This window comes from Echinops telfairi, unplaced genomic scaffold, assembly GCF_000313985.2.
Source record: "Echinops telfairi isolate 266 unplaced genomic scaffold, ASM31398v2 ScPeMD7_2010;HRSCAF=2546, whole genome shotgun sequence".
NCBI classification, from domain to species: domain Eukaryota; kingdom Metazoa; phylum Chordata; class Mammalia; order Afrosoricida; family Tenrecidae; genus Echinops; species Echinops telfairi.
The window spans coordinates 17,802,884-17,818,979 of NW_022105908.1; the positions used below are offsets into that span (position 1 = coordinate 17,802,884).

The 16,096-nt window shown below is 44.8% G+C and overlaps 2 protein-coding genes and 1 non-coding gene across 4 annotated transcripts in view; 1 reads left to right on the forward strand and 2 right to left on the reverse strand.

The window, feature by feature from the left end:
* The window catches only part of CFAP52 (cilia and flagella associated protein 52), a 63,841-nt gene extending 56,423 nt beyond the window's left edge, over nucleotides 1-7,418 (reverse strand). Inside the window, exon 1 of the mRNA XM_004712943.2 lies at nucleotides 7,349-7,418. Coding sequence (XP_004713000.1) covers nucleotides 7,349-7,418 — 70 coding nt within the window. The remainder of the gene's footprint in view (nucleotides 1-7,348) is intronic.
* LOC115870625 lies at nucleotides 3,225-3,350 on the reverse strand. The gene has a single exon (XR_004046812.1). It is a non-coding gene; the product is annotated as a U4atac minor spliceosomal RNA (small nuclear RNA).
* Nucleotides 7,419-9,121: 1,703 nt separating the features above from the next.
* STX8 (syntaxin 8) overlaps nucleotides 9,122-16,096 on the forward strand; it is a 301,784-nt gene continuing 294,809 nt past the window's right edge. The window contains exon 1 of one of the 2 annotated variants that reach the window (XM_045293406.1): nucleotides 9,122-9,171. In XM_045293406.1, the coding sequence (XP_045149341.1) occupies nucleotides 9,155-9,171 (17 nt within the window). In that variant the 5' untranslated portion in view covers nucleotides 9,122-9,154. Of the gene's footprint in view, nucleotides 9,172-9,478; nucleotides 9,545-16,096 lie in introns of those variants that run through there. The other variant, XM_045293405.1, reaches the window with a different exon arrangement.

Consider the following 16,096-nt stretch of genomic DNA (forward strand, 5'->3'; position numbering starts at 1 on the left):
CTTATATAAAACTCTCTCTTATACATGAATTTCTGTGGATTTGTTTCTCTAAAGTACCCAGACTAACACAGGCACTTTACCTCTTTATGTCATGTGTGTATTTACTGAAGTAACAAATGCAAGGGAATAAAAACGTAGGACTTAGTCAAAAGTATAACGAGTTTTATGAAATGAATAAATATTACAAGCATAGTTGCATGTGGCCTTTCTAGACTGCTACACAGCCGCCCACCCCCGATGATAAATGCCATTTTGACACCCACTTTGCCAAACTCAACCAAAAATCAGGTATTGGTTCTGTTGACCCACTGCAAACTGGCTGAATCCCACCACTGCATCTGCCCATCCTTTCCTCTTTTGTACATACACATACATGCTCTCTTCCCTCCGCGTGTGTGTGTACATGAAACACACAAACCAACTGTCCCTGAGTCGATCATGACTCAGAGAGACCCTATAGGACAGAGTAGAACTGCCTCCTTGGGTTTCCAAGGCTGTAAATCTTTATGGGAGTAGAAAGCCTCATCGTTCTTCTGAGAAGTGGCTCGTGGGTTTGAACTGCTGACCTTGTTGTTAGCAGCCCAACACAAAACTCACGACAGAAAGGAGAGTATTACAAAGACCTGTTTTGTTAGAGTTGAACATTGTCCCTCTTTCTATCCATGATGAGTCTCACACGGACACCAACCGAAAACCACCTGCCATCAAGCCAGTTCTGACTCATAGTGACTCTACTGTGGAGCAGGCCATGTGCACGAGGCAATGCTTTGAACAGTAAGTCGTAACTGAACAGCTGTGAGTGAATATCTGGGGATGCTATCATCAGAAAATTACAGGTGGTAACATGGTAGGTAGTACATATTCCTAATGATAAGGCCCACAAAACAAAAACAAAAAGGATGGTCATAGTGTGGTGTTTCATAACTTCAAGAATATATAGTCCTAACCCTGGGACTGCCTGCACTCAATGCTGCTGCTGTAGTGTAAGTAAGTAAGTAAATAAATAAATTAGCATGCCGGTGTTTCAAGAAAAACCTTATTTACAAAAACAAGCAGTATGCTAGATTTGGTACATAGACTATAGCTTGCAGACCCCTGCTATATTTGATTGTTCTTTTTAATTTGTATGATCTCTTCATTAATTATTAGCCCTAGTGGGGGAGTGGGTCAGCAGTTTGAAACCACCAGCTGCTCTAAGGGAGAAAAATGAGGCTCAGAAACCCACAAGGGCAATTTTACCCTGGCTTATAGAGTTGCTGAGAGTATGAATCAATTTGATGGCAGTGGGGTTTTTTTTTGGTTTTCTTCTTGTAACAGAAAAACGGCAAGCTATTTATTTCAGTATATGGATGGATGTGAATATTCTTGGGATAATACCAAACTCTTTAACAATTACAGTTTTATAGTCAAGTGTTTTCCCATTCGACACAGCTCGAGTTGATTTGCTTAAAGACTGAATTCCTATAAAAATACTTAGTTACCTAGTGGTGCTGTGACAAAAATACCACCAGTGGCTTTAAAGAACAAAAGTGTATTTTCTCATAGTTCAGGTGGTTGAAAGTCCACATTCTTTTTGGCAGTCCCGTGCATTCCTTAGAGCCCTGGCGGTGTCACGGTGACAGGCAGGGCTGCAATCCGCATGGTCGGCAGTTGGAAACCAGCAGCAGCTCGGCGGGAGTAAATAGTTAATATCTCAGAAACCAAAGGGGGTCGCGATTTGGTTTGGGGGTATGCATTCCTTAGTTCCTAGGTGAACCTTAGCTTACAGCGGATCTTAAAGTGGCATCTGTTTTCGCATGTGAATGCTCCCAGGACCCCTGGTGGCACAGTGTGTTAAGCATTGGGTGGCTAACTCCCAAGGTTGGCAGTTCAAAGTCACCAGCTGCTCCCTGGGTGAAAGATGAGGCTGTCTGCTCCTGTGAAGCTTTACAGTATCAGAAACCCTCCGGAGCAGTTCTGCTCTGTTCTAGACAAGTTGCTGGGAGTCGGAATTGACTTGATGGCTGTAGGGCAGGTGCATACGTGGTGCAGAGGGTTGAGTGCTCAGTGGCTAACCAAAAGGTTAGTGGTTTGAACTCACAAGCTGCTCCGTGGGAGGAAGATTAGGAAGTCTGATAGCCTCAGACTGATAGCCTCAGAGAGCCTACGGGGAAGTTCTATTGTGTTCTGTAGGGTTGCGTGAGTTGGACCCTCCTCAGGGCAACGGATCTGGCTTTTGATTGGTTCCGACTCTCTACCTCTAATCTGCTCTTTTGTAACTCAGAAGTGATCAGCCTTTGAGTAAACCCCAGGTCAGTGTGGTTTCATGGACATAAGAAAGGAAACCTTATTTCCAAACAGGATGACATCCATGGGTCATATGCCTATGTCATAACATAGGGCTCATATTCCAGTAGCATATCGTTTTGGGGAACACAACTCAATCCGTCAAGTATTCCGAGAAGAGCGAAAATGTAGTAGGCAACTGATGGGGACTCTTCAGAGCTCACACATAAGTTACAACTCTATGAGTGCTAGGGTGGCAATGATGAAAGCCACCTGGCTTTGGCTCTGTTGTAGAATCTAAATTCCATGACCTGATCTTTCAGGCCTCTGAAAACGGTTTGTTATCGACTGCTAGCTTAAAGCTCAGCAGTGCAAAACCGCCCAGTGACGCCACAATAAAAAGGCCTAGTTTATGCTTCAGGAAAACCCTGTGAAACGCGGTTCTGCTCGGACACTCCTGGGGCTGCCATGAGTCGGAATGGCCTTGGCGGCAATGGTAAATCCAACTCTAAGCCAACTGTCCTCGGCTGTCCCATTGCTCCCTGACCCTGAGGCTATGCCAAGCTATCTGCCGTTCCTCAACCAGCCCCACATTTCCCACTTCTCCTTTGCTCCGGCTACCTGGAATATTCGGACCCACAATCTTTATCTTCATTGACTCTACTTTTTTTTCTTCAAAAGGAATATCTGTTTTAGATTGTACGCACATAGAGACTTACAATAGTTATCTACTAGCATAATTCACTGACTCAAGCATACGGAATTATACTATTTGAGGGGACTTCCAAAAGTTTGAGGAAACATTCCATTCTCTTTTCATTCCAGTTTCCCACAAACGTTTGATAGGCGTGTATGTAATTGTTTCTGCCTTTATTGTTTTTTCAAATGATTGTGATTCAGGTGAACATGCACAGAGCAGCTCATCCGTTTTACATTCAACAATTCCTGCACGCTTTCTTTTTTCCAAAAGTTGCATCAAAATAAAGCAGCGCTTTAACTAATGCGAGTGTGTTGCATGGGTGTTAGCAGGACTACCCTCACCATGCATTCATTGGATAGTAGCGCAACCCCAAGAAAAGGATGGTTAATTCCTACACTTTTTCTTTGGATTCACCCATTTCAGTCTCTCCATGTGCCACCAATGGTCCCACTCTTCCCAGTGTTCCTCCAATTCTAATCCCCGAGCCTTAGGCAAATGCTCCCCTTTTGACCTTAAAGGGTTGACTATTCTCACAGTCAGGTGAGTTCGGTTCCAGACCTGAAGGATGATGAAGGGGTATGGTCCTGGAGGTTCCACCAGTCTCTAACCAACCAGTACGCTTGATTTCTCTTATGATTTTGAGATCTGTTTATCTTTTCCTCCCGCTCTATCCAAGATCTTTCCATGCGATCCTTTCCAGAGCAGCTGTTGGCCGTAGCTGGGCACCCTCTACTTGTTCTGGTCTCACGGTGGTGGAGAATGATGTTTGTGTGATCCCTTCGGGCACTGGCCCCATGTGTCTTTGGCTTTTCATCACTCTCTGTCTTCCAGATGGAGAGAGACCAATATTTGCACCTTAGCTGGCTGGTACCCTGTTTTAAAGATTGCTTGAATGAACCCTTTCTTTACTTCTCTCAAAGCTAAAATAGCATCTTTCTCCCCAATTCTCATAAAGCTTTGCCTACACCCATTAATTAGAGGTAGTATAGCTTTCGGATCCCTGGTGGCATCATGATTACAATTGGGCTGGGATCTGCAAGGTCGGCAGTTTGAAACCACCAGTCCGCCCTCGAGAGAAGGACAGGGCCCCATGTAGATACTGTCTGGGAAACTCACAGGGGCAGTTCTACCCTGTCCTTTCTGAGTTGGCATTGGCTCGAGGGCAGTGAGCTTGCTTTTGGTTTGAGGACAGTGTTGGAGCCCCAGTGAACACATGTCTGGCTAACCGAAAGGCTGGTGGTCCAAGTCCATCCAGAAGTGCTTCGCAAAAAAGGTCTGTTGATCAATGTCTGAAAAATGAGTCACGGGCAAGCCTATGGAGCACCTTTCGACTCAACACACACGGGGCTACTGTGAGTCAGAAGTGATTCAACGGCAGCTGATCTAGAATAGTATTTAGTAAACTTCTTTCACTGACAAAATATAAAAATCCGGGACAAAAATACAAAACACACAAACAAACCCTTAGAGGTCTCACTTATTTCTCCTCTCCACCTATATCTCCCCAAAGGTAATCATGCTTTATTTCTCATTCCTCTAGATTAGTTTTTCTTGTTTTAGAACTTTACATGAAAGGAATTGACTTTTTCACTCGACTGGGAGAGATTCATCCATCTGCAACATGCTGTTGCACTAATTCTTTCTGTTTTCTTTTTTTTTAAATTCTTTTTCTTTGCTCTATAAGTCTATTGTATCAATATACCAGTTTATTTCTCTTTATTTTTGATGGGTATTTTGGTTGTTTCTAATTTTTTGGCTATTATAAACAATGCTGTTATAAACATCCCTATATGTTTTCAATGCATATATGTAAACGTTTACATTCCATATATCATACAGCACTTGGAAAATAAAACAAAAGTCTAATATGTACTCAGCATTTTTCAGAAGGAAAAAAGTTACCAAAGCAAAAGCTTTAGCTATGCAGATGCTCTTTGTAGCATTTTTAAGATAAATGCAAAAATGGAAATCACCTAAACTCTTAGTAAAAGACAGTACTTTACTATATTAGAGCATGTCTATGCAATGGAACATTATATTAAAATATGGCATAAAGGATGGAAGGAAGTGGGAAATACAGGAGGAAGTGGGAAGAATGCTGTTACATTGTGGGGATTGCAATCAATATCGCAAAACAAAATGTGTACGAATGGTTGAATGGAGAACCCGTTTTCCTGCAAGCTTTCACTGAAATCACAATAGAGATTTCAGACAAACAAACAAACAAACAAAAAACACCTTTCTTTGACATAAAAACAAGAAAGAGCATGTCATAAAATGTATTTGTTGCCAACAAAAATTTTGTGTGGCCCTTTGAATACTATAAATCACTAAAAAACAATAATGGATCCAGGAAGCACCTCATGACATGGATGGGTCTGGAGAACATGATGTTGAGTGAAATACTCCGTCACAAAAGGATAAATATTATATGAGACCAATATTATAAGTGAAAACAAACAAAGAACAACAAGAAACCGAGAGAAAGACATTCATGCCAAATGGTCCAGACTCTGGAGACTGCCAAGGCTGAGAGGAGGAGGGAAGGCAGAGAAAGTAACGGACTAGGCAGGGGATGGGTGTTAAATTGGGTGTGATGGGTGGTGGTAAACCACAGGAGGGAGAAGAGTAATCAAGGAGTGGGTGGTAAACTTTTAGAGGTGTTGATTAGGAATTTATACTGTTGAATACAAAGTTGATTATCTGAAATGTAACCCTCCTGATTTACAACAATAACGAAATAAACTTAAAAATTCAGGTGTGGCATACTGTCAAATGGAAAAATATCTGGTTTTAGGGGAATATAGATGTAGCATAAATCTACTTTAAAAAAAAACTACTTTCACTCAAATAAATTATATGACTGAATATATGAAAAGATCACACCAAAAGTTTAACCGCGTTATCTTTCAGAAATGCAATGATAATTGATTTCTCCTTTCAATTCACTGTTTTCCAATCTTCCAAACTCACTTTCCCAAGTATGATGATGTATTTATCCCGGCATTCTCACACATAGCACACCATTTGGCATATATTTCTAAATAGATGTATATCTACCGATGTGAATACATATTGATGATCACAAAACCAAGAAGGTAAGAACATGAAATCAGTTACACTGTTGGCCTCTTTACAAATGGCCTCATAACCAGTTCTGAAGCTAGGTCATTGTCCTTGGAAACTAAGTGTCCACTTTTGATCAGAGTTTGTTAAGGTTAAATGAAAATGAGAGTCAAAAGTCAGGTCCTAGACTGTGCTTAAAACTTGAAAAAGTCACTCATGTTTCTACATCCTAAAGTATTGCAGTTTTGGTTTTCAGGGATTGTAATGTACTATTTTTTTTAAGGCTTTGCTTTTTCTAAAGTGTAACCCTATGATTTTTCATCTCTCAACACCCTCAAACTCCCCTCAACAAAAAATCCCTACCACATTTGCACCTAATTCCCCCCTGCCCTTTATGTTCGAAAGATTTAAAACCCCCAGTAGTTGTCTTGTTGATTTGGACTTACAAGGAGCCCTGGTTGTGTAGTGGGGGTTTGGGTTGGGCTGCTAACTGTGAGGTCAGTAGTTCAAACCCATCAGGTGTAGTTCAAACCCATCAGGTGCTCTGAGGGAAGATGAGGCTTTCTGTTCCCATAAAAATTGACAGTCTTGGACATGCACAGGGGGAAGTTCCCCTCTGCCCCCAGGGTCACTATGAGTCAGAATTGACTCCCTGCCAGTGAGTTGTTTGAGTTTTGTCATTTCGACCTATAGCAACCCTATAGGACAGGGTTCGAACTTCCCCATAGGGTTTCCAAGACTGCGATCTTTACAGAGAGAAGTCCTGGTGGTGCGGTGGTTAAGTGCTAGTCTCTTCACCGAAAGGTGCATAGTTCGAAACCACCAGCTGTTCCAGGGAGAAAGATTTGAAGTCGGCTTCTGTAAAGATTTTACAGCCTTGCAAACCCGGGAGGTCAGTTCTGTTCTGTATTAGAGGCTTGCTATGAATCGGAAAAGAGCCTGAGTGGTGCAGCGGGTTGAGCTCTGGGCTGCTAACTGCGAAGACAATCGTTCAAACCCACCAGTTGCTCTGCAGAAAAAATCAGTTTGTCTGCTCTTGTAAAGATTTGTAGTTTCAGAAACCTGTAGGTCGCCCCGAGTCGGAATCAACTTGCTGACGGTGAGTTTGGTTTGGCTTCGTCCTAGGTGTCTACGGTGTCCAAGGAGCTAGGAAGTTTCTTTCCCAGACCTTCGAATGGGACGGGTCAGGCAGGGACCTGACGGATCAGGGCTTTTGCCAAGGGGGTCCTCCTCTGCTTCCCACCCCAGGCAGGACCAGGTGTCTGTCTGTCTGTCTGCATTAGCGCTACACATCCCCGGAGACACTTGGGGACTCACCATTGAAACCGATCACCGCCTCAAGCTCCAGTTCGGCCACCTCGGCCTCTGGCACAGTTTGGGGATCCATCGCCACAGGACTGGACGCCCTTTCACTCCACTCGGGCAGCCGGCGCCGCGTCCTCTGGTCGTTATGGAAACGACGCCGCGCATGCGCCCTGGGTCAACGCTCTGGCAGGCAGCGCAGCAAGTGCAAGTCGTTTGTTTTCTCTCGCCAGTAGAGGGCTGTTTTCCCCTCTCCCCACATTTCTCCAGAAATTGAGGAGCAACTAACCGCACAGAACAGATATTTCCTCTCCCCTGTACAACCTGTGACATTCTTAAGAACTATATAATCAAGCCCCAAGCGCGATCTCTTTTCTTCACGATAAAACGTACAGCATTGCCTCTGATGGCGGAAACCAGACTCAGCTAACTCACAGCTGTCGCGTGGATTCCGACCCAGCATGACATTTAAGGTCACAGCAGAACTGCCGCCTCGCGTTTCCAAGGCTGCGCTTTTCCCCCGCGGGGCAGGCAGCTGGTGGGTTTGAACCGCTCACCTCTGGCTCGGCAGCCCAAGCGCTTCAGCGCGGCCCCCCAAGGGTTCCCACCGCCCCCGAGCAGACGCCCACTCAGCGACCTGACAGGACAGGGTAGAACTGGCCCTGCGAGTTTTTGCGACTGTACCTGTGCACGGGAGTGGACAGCCTGGCCTTTCTCCCGCCCGGGGGGAAGGGTGCTACAAAATTACACCCAAGGAGCACGTCGTCTGGCTCCTGTTTGAAGCCGGAAAAACATTTTAAGTAACATGGTCTAAACCCTCGGTCGTTACCTGAAAGACCCCCGATTCGAACCCACCAGCGACGTTGCCAAAGAAAGACCAGGAGATCTATTCCTTTCCAGATCGAAGAAAGACCGGGATTCTATTCCCTTCCAGATCGAAGAAAGACCGGGATTCTATTCCCTTCCAGATGGAAGAAAGACCGGGAGATCTATTCCCTTCCAGATGGAAGAAAGACCGGGAGATCTATTCTCTTCCAGATCAAAGAAAGACCGGGAGATCTATTCTCTTCCAGATCGAAGAAAGACCGGGAGATCTCGTCCATTCCAGATGGAAGAAAGACAGGAGATCTATTCTCTTCCAGATTGAAGAAAGACCGGGAGATCTCTTCCCTTGAAGATCAAAGAAAGACCGGGAGATCTCTTCCCTTGAAGATCAAAGAAAGACCGGGAGATCCATTCCCTTCCAGATCGAAGAAAGACCGGGAGATCTCGTCCCTTCCAGATCGAAGAAAGACCGGGAGTTCTATTCCCTTCCAGATCGAAGCAAGACGGGAGATCTATTCCCTTCCAGATCGAAGAAAGACCGGGAGATCTCGTCCCTTCCAGATCGAAGAAAGACCGGGAGATCTCGTCCCTTCACGATCAAAGAAAGACCCGGAGATCTATTCCCTTCACGATCAAAGCCCAGGAAACCCTACGGGGAACTTGACTTTGTTCTAAGGGGTCGCTAAAAGTCGGGATCGACCCCACAACGTAAAACAACCGAGACTAGGGTCCTAAGAACGTCTGCTTCGATTCTGTCCAACGGTGTGTCCTTGAACTTGCGTTTCTGAGGAGGCACAGACGGCTGCACGCCGTGGTTGCCCAGCGGAGCGCTTCCCCTCGCGAACGCACAGTTGTCGGGTCGCAGCGCCGCGCGTCCCGGGACCGGCGGACTCCGGGCGCCGGCTGCGCGCGGCCGAGCGGCGGGAAGTGAGCCTCGCGGGCCGCCGTAGTCAGCCGCCGCGAGCCGGAAGTGTCGGAGGAGCCGGGACCTGCAGGATGGCACCGGACCCCTGGTGAGTCCCGGGTGTGAGCGGCTGTCTGCGGTGAACCTCACGGGAAGCCCGGCTTGTGGGGACACAGCGGCCGATGGCCTTGGGGCTAGAGGTCCCTCAGAGGGAGAGGAGGGGCCGCGAGGACGCTTCCTCTGTTTAGAACTCGGTGGTCTCCCTCCACCCTCGATCCTTGCGACGCTGCCGGGGTTGGAGACCCGGTGCACCCCTTGGGGAGCTGAGGACGGGTGCCGGCTCTTTGGGCCGCGGGGTTTTCCCGCTCCTTCTGGCCATGCAGCTGGCTGGTGCAGGCTGCCCCGGACCCCCGTGGAAGTGAAGTAGAAGAAATCTTTCTGTAGAATTTCCTTATGTCCATCCTTACGTCACACAAACCAAGGTTTCGAAGCCCCAGTCCCATCTACTTGGGAGTAGGAGCTGCATTTTTTGTGGGCCCCATCGAAAATTTGTAGGAATCTGGGAGGGGGATGATGCACTGGTTTAAAAGACATTGCACCCTATTCTGTGTAAATAGCACAAAGACTTGTTTCAACCGCCACTTCTGCAGTCAAACATTAGCTGATAAGGGTGGTTTATTTAAAACGAGGAACCATTCAGTTGCAAGGGATGAATGGTGGAAGACAAGTCCTAATCCCCAAAAAATTTATCATTAAAGCAGATTGGATCTGAATTTTTTTTGTTTAGGAGTGCAAAGCATATTATATAGCTTTATGAAGTTCTAGTGGGAGTATATGTTTTATGTTGATATGTTACCTGTAGGTTATAATTGTGTAACTTGCAAGCAGTCTGGACATTAGAAGAATGGAGCCCAAGATCAAAGTGAAAGCCACCCAGTGCCTAGATTATGTCATTCTCTTCATTGAAGTATCATCAGTGTTAACAGCTCTATACAATCCAAGTAGAAAACATAGATAGTAGTGAAAATTTGGAAATAGCCACTATTGATTTTTAAAATGGGTATGTTACTTTAAAATGTACAATTATCCATCCCTTGTTTCCAGAAACTATGTGTGATACAGAAAAGTGCTTTTGGAATATGTGTATCTATGTGTATTACTGCGTATTAAATAGAGGAGCCCTGGCAGGGTAGAAGGTTCTGTGTTGGGCTGCCAACCACAGATCAGTTCAGAATGACCATTCACTTCACGGGAGAGAGATGATGAGCCTCTCCATCCCTGCAAAGAGGGTTCTGCAAAGACAGTTCTACCCTGTCCTATAGGGTTGCTGTGAGTTAGAATCGACCCGATGGCCCTGACGATGTTATGTAAGGAGTCCTGGTGGTATAGCGGATTACACTTTGGGTTGCTGACCACAAGGCCAGCAGTTCAAACCCGCCACTCCGAGGGAAAAAGATGAAGCTTTCTGTTCCTGTAAAGATCTACAGCCTCAGAAACCCACAGGGGCCATTCTATTCTATCCTATAGGGTTGCTCTGAGTCAGAAGTGACTCAGTGGCAGTGAGGTTTAACAAAATATATAAATAATATACTCTTAGTATAATATACGATATTATATAGTAGTATTTACTATGTAATATTTATGCTAGAGCTTGCGTTCTGAGCACTAGATTTGCAGAAGGCTACGGCTAACAGTGAAAGCCCAAATCCATTTGCAGAGCCTCCACGTGCATTGAGCCTCCTTTGAATTCCTCGTGACCATTAGCAGGGAAAGTGAGCAGCCTCGCCCTCAGGCAGAATCCATTAGAAAGTAGATTCCTGCCACTGTATAACTAACCCAGGGAGGGCAGCCTCCCTTAGGGACTTGCCTGGAGGTGTCCTTGTTGGAGATTGTACTTCTGGGGTCACATGGTCAAAACATGCCCTGATTGCCTCAGTCAGGGAGCCCTGACCAATTTTGGAGGCTCTTCTGTAGCATAATATGAATGTCCCACTCCTGGTCTCATTTCTCTTTCTGCAGTCCTGCCTGCAACTGTGATGCATCGCTCTGCCCCTAGTCATGCTTCTGGGACAGTGTCCTTTGTCCTCTCACACCCTAGTGAAGCCTCAGTTCTTTGTCAACCCTTGGACACCATAATCATCTCTTGCTAATGAGCTCCATGTTCGGAATGATCTGTCTTTGTCCTGTTTAAGACTTAACAAAAAGTCTGCTTAAATTGTATTTGAATTTTGGGGTCTTTTGTACCCTAAAACACATTGTAGCTATTATAATATTACAAAAATCTTGTTTTCAGAGACTATGAAATCACCTAGAAAATTGTACTGTTTTGGAATATATATATAAACACCCATCTGTGTGTGTGTGTGTATATATATACACACACATCTACATATATATACACACATATGAAAAATACACATGAACTAAATTGTTTATATAAATGTGTGTATACATGGATGCATATGAATATAAATGTACATACAAACTGAAACACCAAATTCATTGCCATTGAGTCAATTCTGACTCATTGTTACCCTCTAGGGCAGACTAGAACTGCCTGTGTGGGTTTCTCAGACTGTACATTTTTATGGGAGTAGAAAGCTTCATCTTCCTCCTGAGGAGCGGGTGGTGGTTTTGAACGACTGACGTTATGGTCAGCAGTTCAATGTGAAACCCCCCATGATAACCAGAGCTCTACCATATATTGACATGAGTGACGTAATGTAGTAGTCTTGTCTCTGTTAGAATAGGTAATTGATTAATTGAAATCCCAAAGACTAGTTCCTTGTCCCATCTCCTTTAAGCAGACTTCCTGAAAGGGGACCTAGTGGATCCAAGAGTCCGAGTGTTCTTCCGTCACTGGGCACATGCTTCTAAGCTGGCTCCACCTCCTGGAAGCTAACCGCTCAGTGTAGACATAAAACTCAAAATCAGTTGCTGTTAATCAGTTCTAATTCATGGCAACCCCAGGTGTGTCACAGCAGAACGTGTTCCGTAGAAGTTTCCATGGCTGATATTTGGGAGGGACGAAAGGCCACATGGATTGCATAAAAACACATTAAGATGGAGCCATAAACGAACTAGAGGAAAGTAGGGATGAATACACTGACAGTTTCTGGATGACAAATGTGTTCTGTTCTTAAGTCTTTCAAGTCTAGTCTGTATGTAAAGTGGCAACAGGTAGGTATGGTCATATGCTTGCCTTAGTATTTAGGGTATAGAGAGTCCTGGCAGTGTAGTGGTTGTGAAGTGGTCTTAGAAGGTCAGCAGTTGGAGACCACCAGCCACTCCACAGGAGAAAAATGAGGCTTTCTACTTCTGTAAGAGTTACAGTCTTAGAAACCCAGAGGGACCGTTAGTTCTACCCAGTCCTATAGGGTCACTGTGAGTGTATTAGTCGGGGTAGACTAGAATAACAAATTCATAGACACTCGTGTATAAGAGCTTTGTATACAAGAGCAATTGAATATTGAGAAAACATCCCAGCCCAGTCCAGATCAAGTCCAATATTAGCCCATATGCTCAATATCAATCTATAAATTTCTCTTCAGACTCACGCAACACATGCAATCATGTCCAGCGCAGAAAGATCACAGGCCAGTCAGTGGAAAGTCTGGTGGATCCAGTGGCAGTGGAAGCATCTCAGAGCTGGCAGGAGTCTCCATGTGGCTCCTTCAGTCCCAGGACTCTAGCGTACCTCTGTGTCGTCTCAACAGGAATGTCTCGCAGGGGTGTGCATGTGTCCCTCTTCCAGAGAGCTATTTATCTCCTTAGTGCCTCCAAATGAGGTCATCAAGCTGCGACCTGATTGACAGGCTGAACTCCACTCCTTCACTCTTTTTTTTCTTTCCCTTCACTCTTAAGTCTCAAATTAACAACAGATTATGTTAATACCACAGTGAGTTGGGATTCATTTGATGCATAAGAAAAACTAGGGAAGATAAAAAAGAAAGAAAAACTAGAGAAGATAATCATTTCCAAGTACAGATGTTCAAAGATCTCTTTAGTGTAATACAGTCATAATAATATTGGTGGTTTTGGGTGGTGGTCTCCCCCCTCCCCTTTTAAAATTACATTAAAAAACCCTCACATTTTATTATGATTTAGCTGAAGTTTAAAGAGTAAATTTGTTTTCCATTTAACTATTAATGCACCATGCTGGGTGGCCATTCATTCACCTGGTTGGTGACCTTGGATTTAGCATACAGCAGTGGCTTGCTGGACCCCCCAGGACTAGAGACCAAGGCTTGATTTGTGGGCTTAGTTTGTTAATAATAATTATTGTATTATTGTAAAATGTCAGCTATCCTAGTGGGAGTGAAATGGTATTTCATGTGGTTTTGATTTTTATTTCTCTAAGGAGCCCTGGTAGTGGCTACACGTTGGGCTTCGTTCCACATGGTCGACAGTTTGAAACCACCAGCAGCTCCGAGGGAGAAAGACTGGGCTTTCTACTCCTGTAAACAGTTACTGTCTCAGAAACCCTAGTGGGTTGCTGTGCACCAGCAGTGAGTTTTCAGAAGGAGCCATGGGCAGTGGAGGATCACCATTGGGTTGCTAAGCACAAGGTTGTCAGTTCAAACCCCAGCTGCTCCATAGGAGAAAGAGGAGACTGTCCCTCCCATAAAGATGTGTGATCTGGAAACCCTAAATAGGGTCACCATGAGTTGGTGGCAGTGGATTTCATAGACTCAGTGGCAGTGGATTTCAATTTTGGTTTAATGGCTAATGACATTAGTAATATTTTCAGGGACTTGATATGGTCATTTGAAGGTTCTAATTGGTGAATTTTTTACCCCCCCAACAGTTTTATTGTCATATAATTTACATATCATACAATTGAATAGTTCAGTCGTTCAATCATATTAAGAAAAATTGTACTATCATTACCACATCAATTTTAGAACACCTCCCCGCCCCTTTGTGGTTAAATTCTTTAAAATGTGTTGTGCAATCACAATCAGTTCTTGTGCACCTTCCCCCACCCCCGGCTTTCATTGTGTACTCCCAAAATCCCCTTTCCCTCTCTAACCACCCCCACATAAACCTTGTCTCAGTTATTATCACTATGCATCTACTCCTCCTGTGCTTCACAAACCTGGGAAACCCAACAGAAACAATAAAAAACAAACTAAGGTGGTAAGGATGAAGTCATAATAATATAAAGACAAAAATACAAATAATTAGTAAGAAAGAAAAGACACCCAATCAGCATTTTAAAAGCCAGGGAAGAAATTTCTGTCATGGAACAAGTACGAGATACTTGCACCCACACACATTCAGGTTGGGTCTATAGGGAGGTCAACTGGCCAAGTATCCAGTTCGATCCAGCAAAATCAAGATTACGATGGTCTCTGCCTGACAGTAAGGCTGTTTGAGACCCTTGCTGTGGCTAGCAGGGATCTCCCAGAGCCTCAGTCTGACTAGCTACTCAGCAGATGGATTTGGGGCTCCACTGTCCTCCATAGCCTTCTACAAATTGGGTGTTCGTAATTTTAGCTCTGATACTTTTCCCTTCGTCATATTCAAATTTTGTAATTGTCATCTTTGGATCACACAAGCTGGTGTGCTTCTTCCATGTTGACTCCTTGCTTAGATGGCTGCTTGTTTGATTACAAGCCTTTAAGTCCCCAGACACTATTCCAGTTGATAGCTGGGCACCATCTGCTTTCTTCACCACACTTTGCTGTAGCGCCCTTATCTTCAGTGATCATTGCATGAAGGTGAACATCGAGCAGGGCCATATCATCAGAACTAACTGTTCTTGAATTGGGCCTAGAGTTAAGTAGGAGCCCAGACTCCATCTGCTTGTCTATGGGGTTTTCACGTCTCCGGTTTACTTTGGCGGTTGCAATATGACAGAATCAAAATCCTATAAGACCAACTGCACCAATAGCAGCCATAAGCCAGCCAGCAACCCAACAAACAGAACACACACACACACACAAGGAAAAAAAGAACAACAACAAAATCAAGCTAGAAGCAGGAAAACTAAAACCCATATAAACAAAGAAGTACAGCATTGTCGATGACACTCCTTGGGTATAAGCCGATTGCTCTATTATCATCAATTTTCCCAATGACCCAGAACACCAGACACTGTTGGTATGAGGTGTCTATGCAAGTCCAGTTCCACCTTGAGCTATAACCCATGTTTTTGCCCTACATGGTTTGAGCTCCCATTTGATTGGGCTCTGTTGACCCCTAAGTAAAGGGGACCTTCCTGGATCAATTCTTCCAAGTGCAGATCCCTGCTCAATGAATCACAACCTGTGTTGTGTCAAAGCAAGGTGGGCATTGAGGTACTACATGGGCCCCTTTCCATTGGATACCCACTGAGCCTGGGGTTCCCCCGCAAGGTCCAATGACTACGTGTGTGTGTCACTCTCTGCTTCCTCTCCCATCAGTCCAAGAATGCAGGCAGCTTCCAGGCAGAGTTCTGTTCATTTAGCAAGGCCTCAATGTTAAGTCCTTCTGGTGTAGCCCCTGTGTTGTGCCTTGCTGCCGCAAGGTCAGCTTCCATGGTCATCATGGTACTTAGTCCGTGGTGTGGTTCACTGAACGTTGGGTAGAAACGAATTGTAGTGTCTGCCCAGGAGCATAAATCTGGCCCATTGACCCCCTTAGGTTCCCTACACTCTGTTTAGCATCCTTTCCTGCTGTGAGGTTAGTTCTCCCCGGTCGCCCACCATACTTACCAACAGAACTGTCAGCGTCTCCTCCACAATGTAGATTCTCCCCTCTCCTGGCCTTGGCTTGAATTTCCAGCAACATTTTCCTTCCAATCCTGTGGGGCGGGGAGGGGCTGTTGATTTGCCCCAGCCTTGTTTTTTTCCTTAAATCGTTTTATTAGGGGCTCATGCAACTCTTATCACAATCCATACATACATCAATTGTGTAAAGCACATTTGTACATTCATTGCCCTCATCATTCTCAACACATGTACTCTCCTCCTAAGCCCCGGGCATCAGATCCTCATTTCCCCCCTCCTTCCTCCCTCCCCCCTCCCTCATGAACCCTTGATAATTTATAA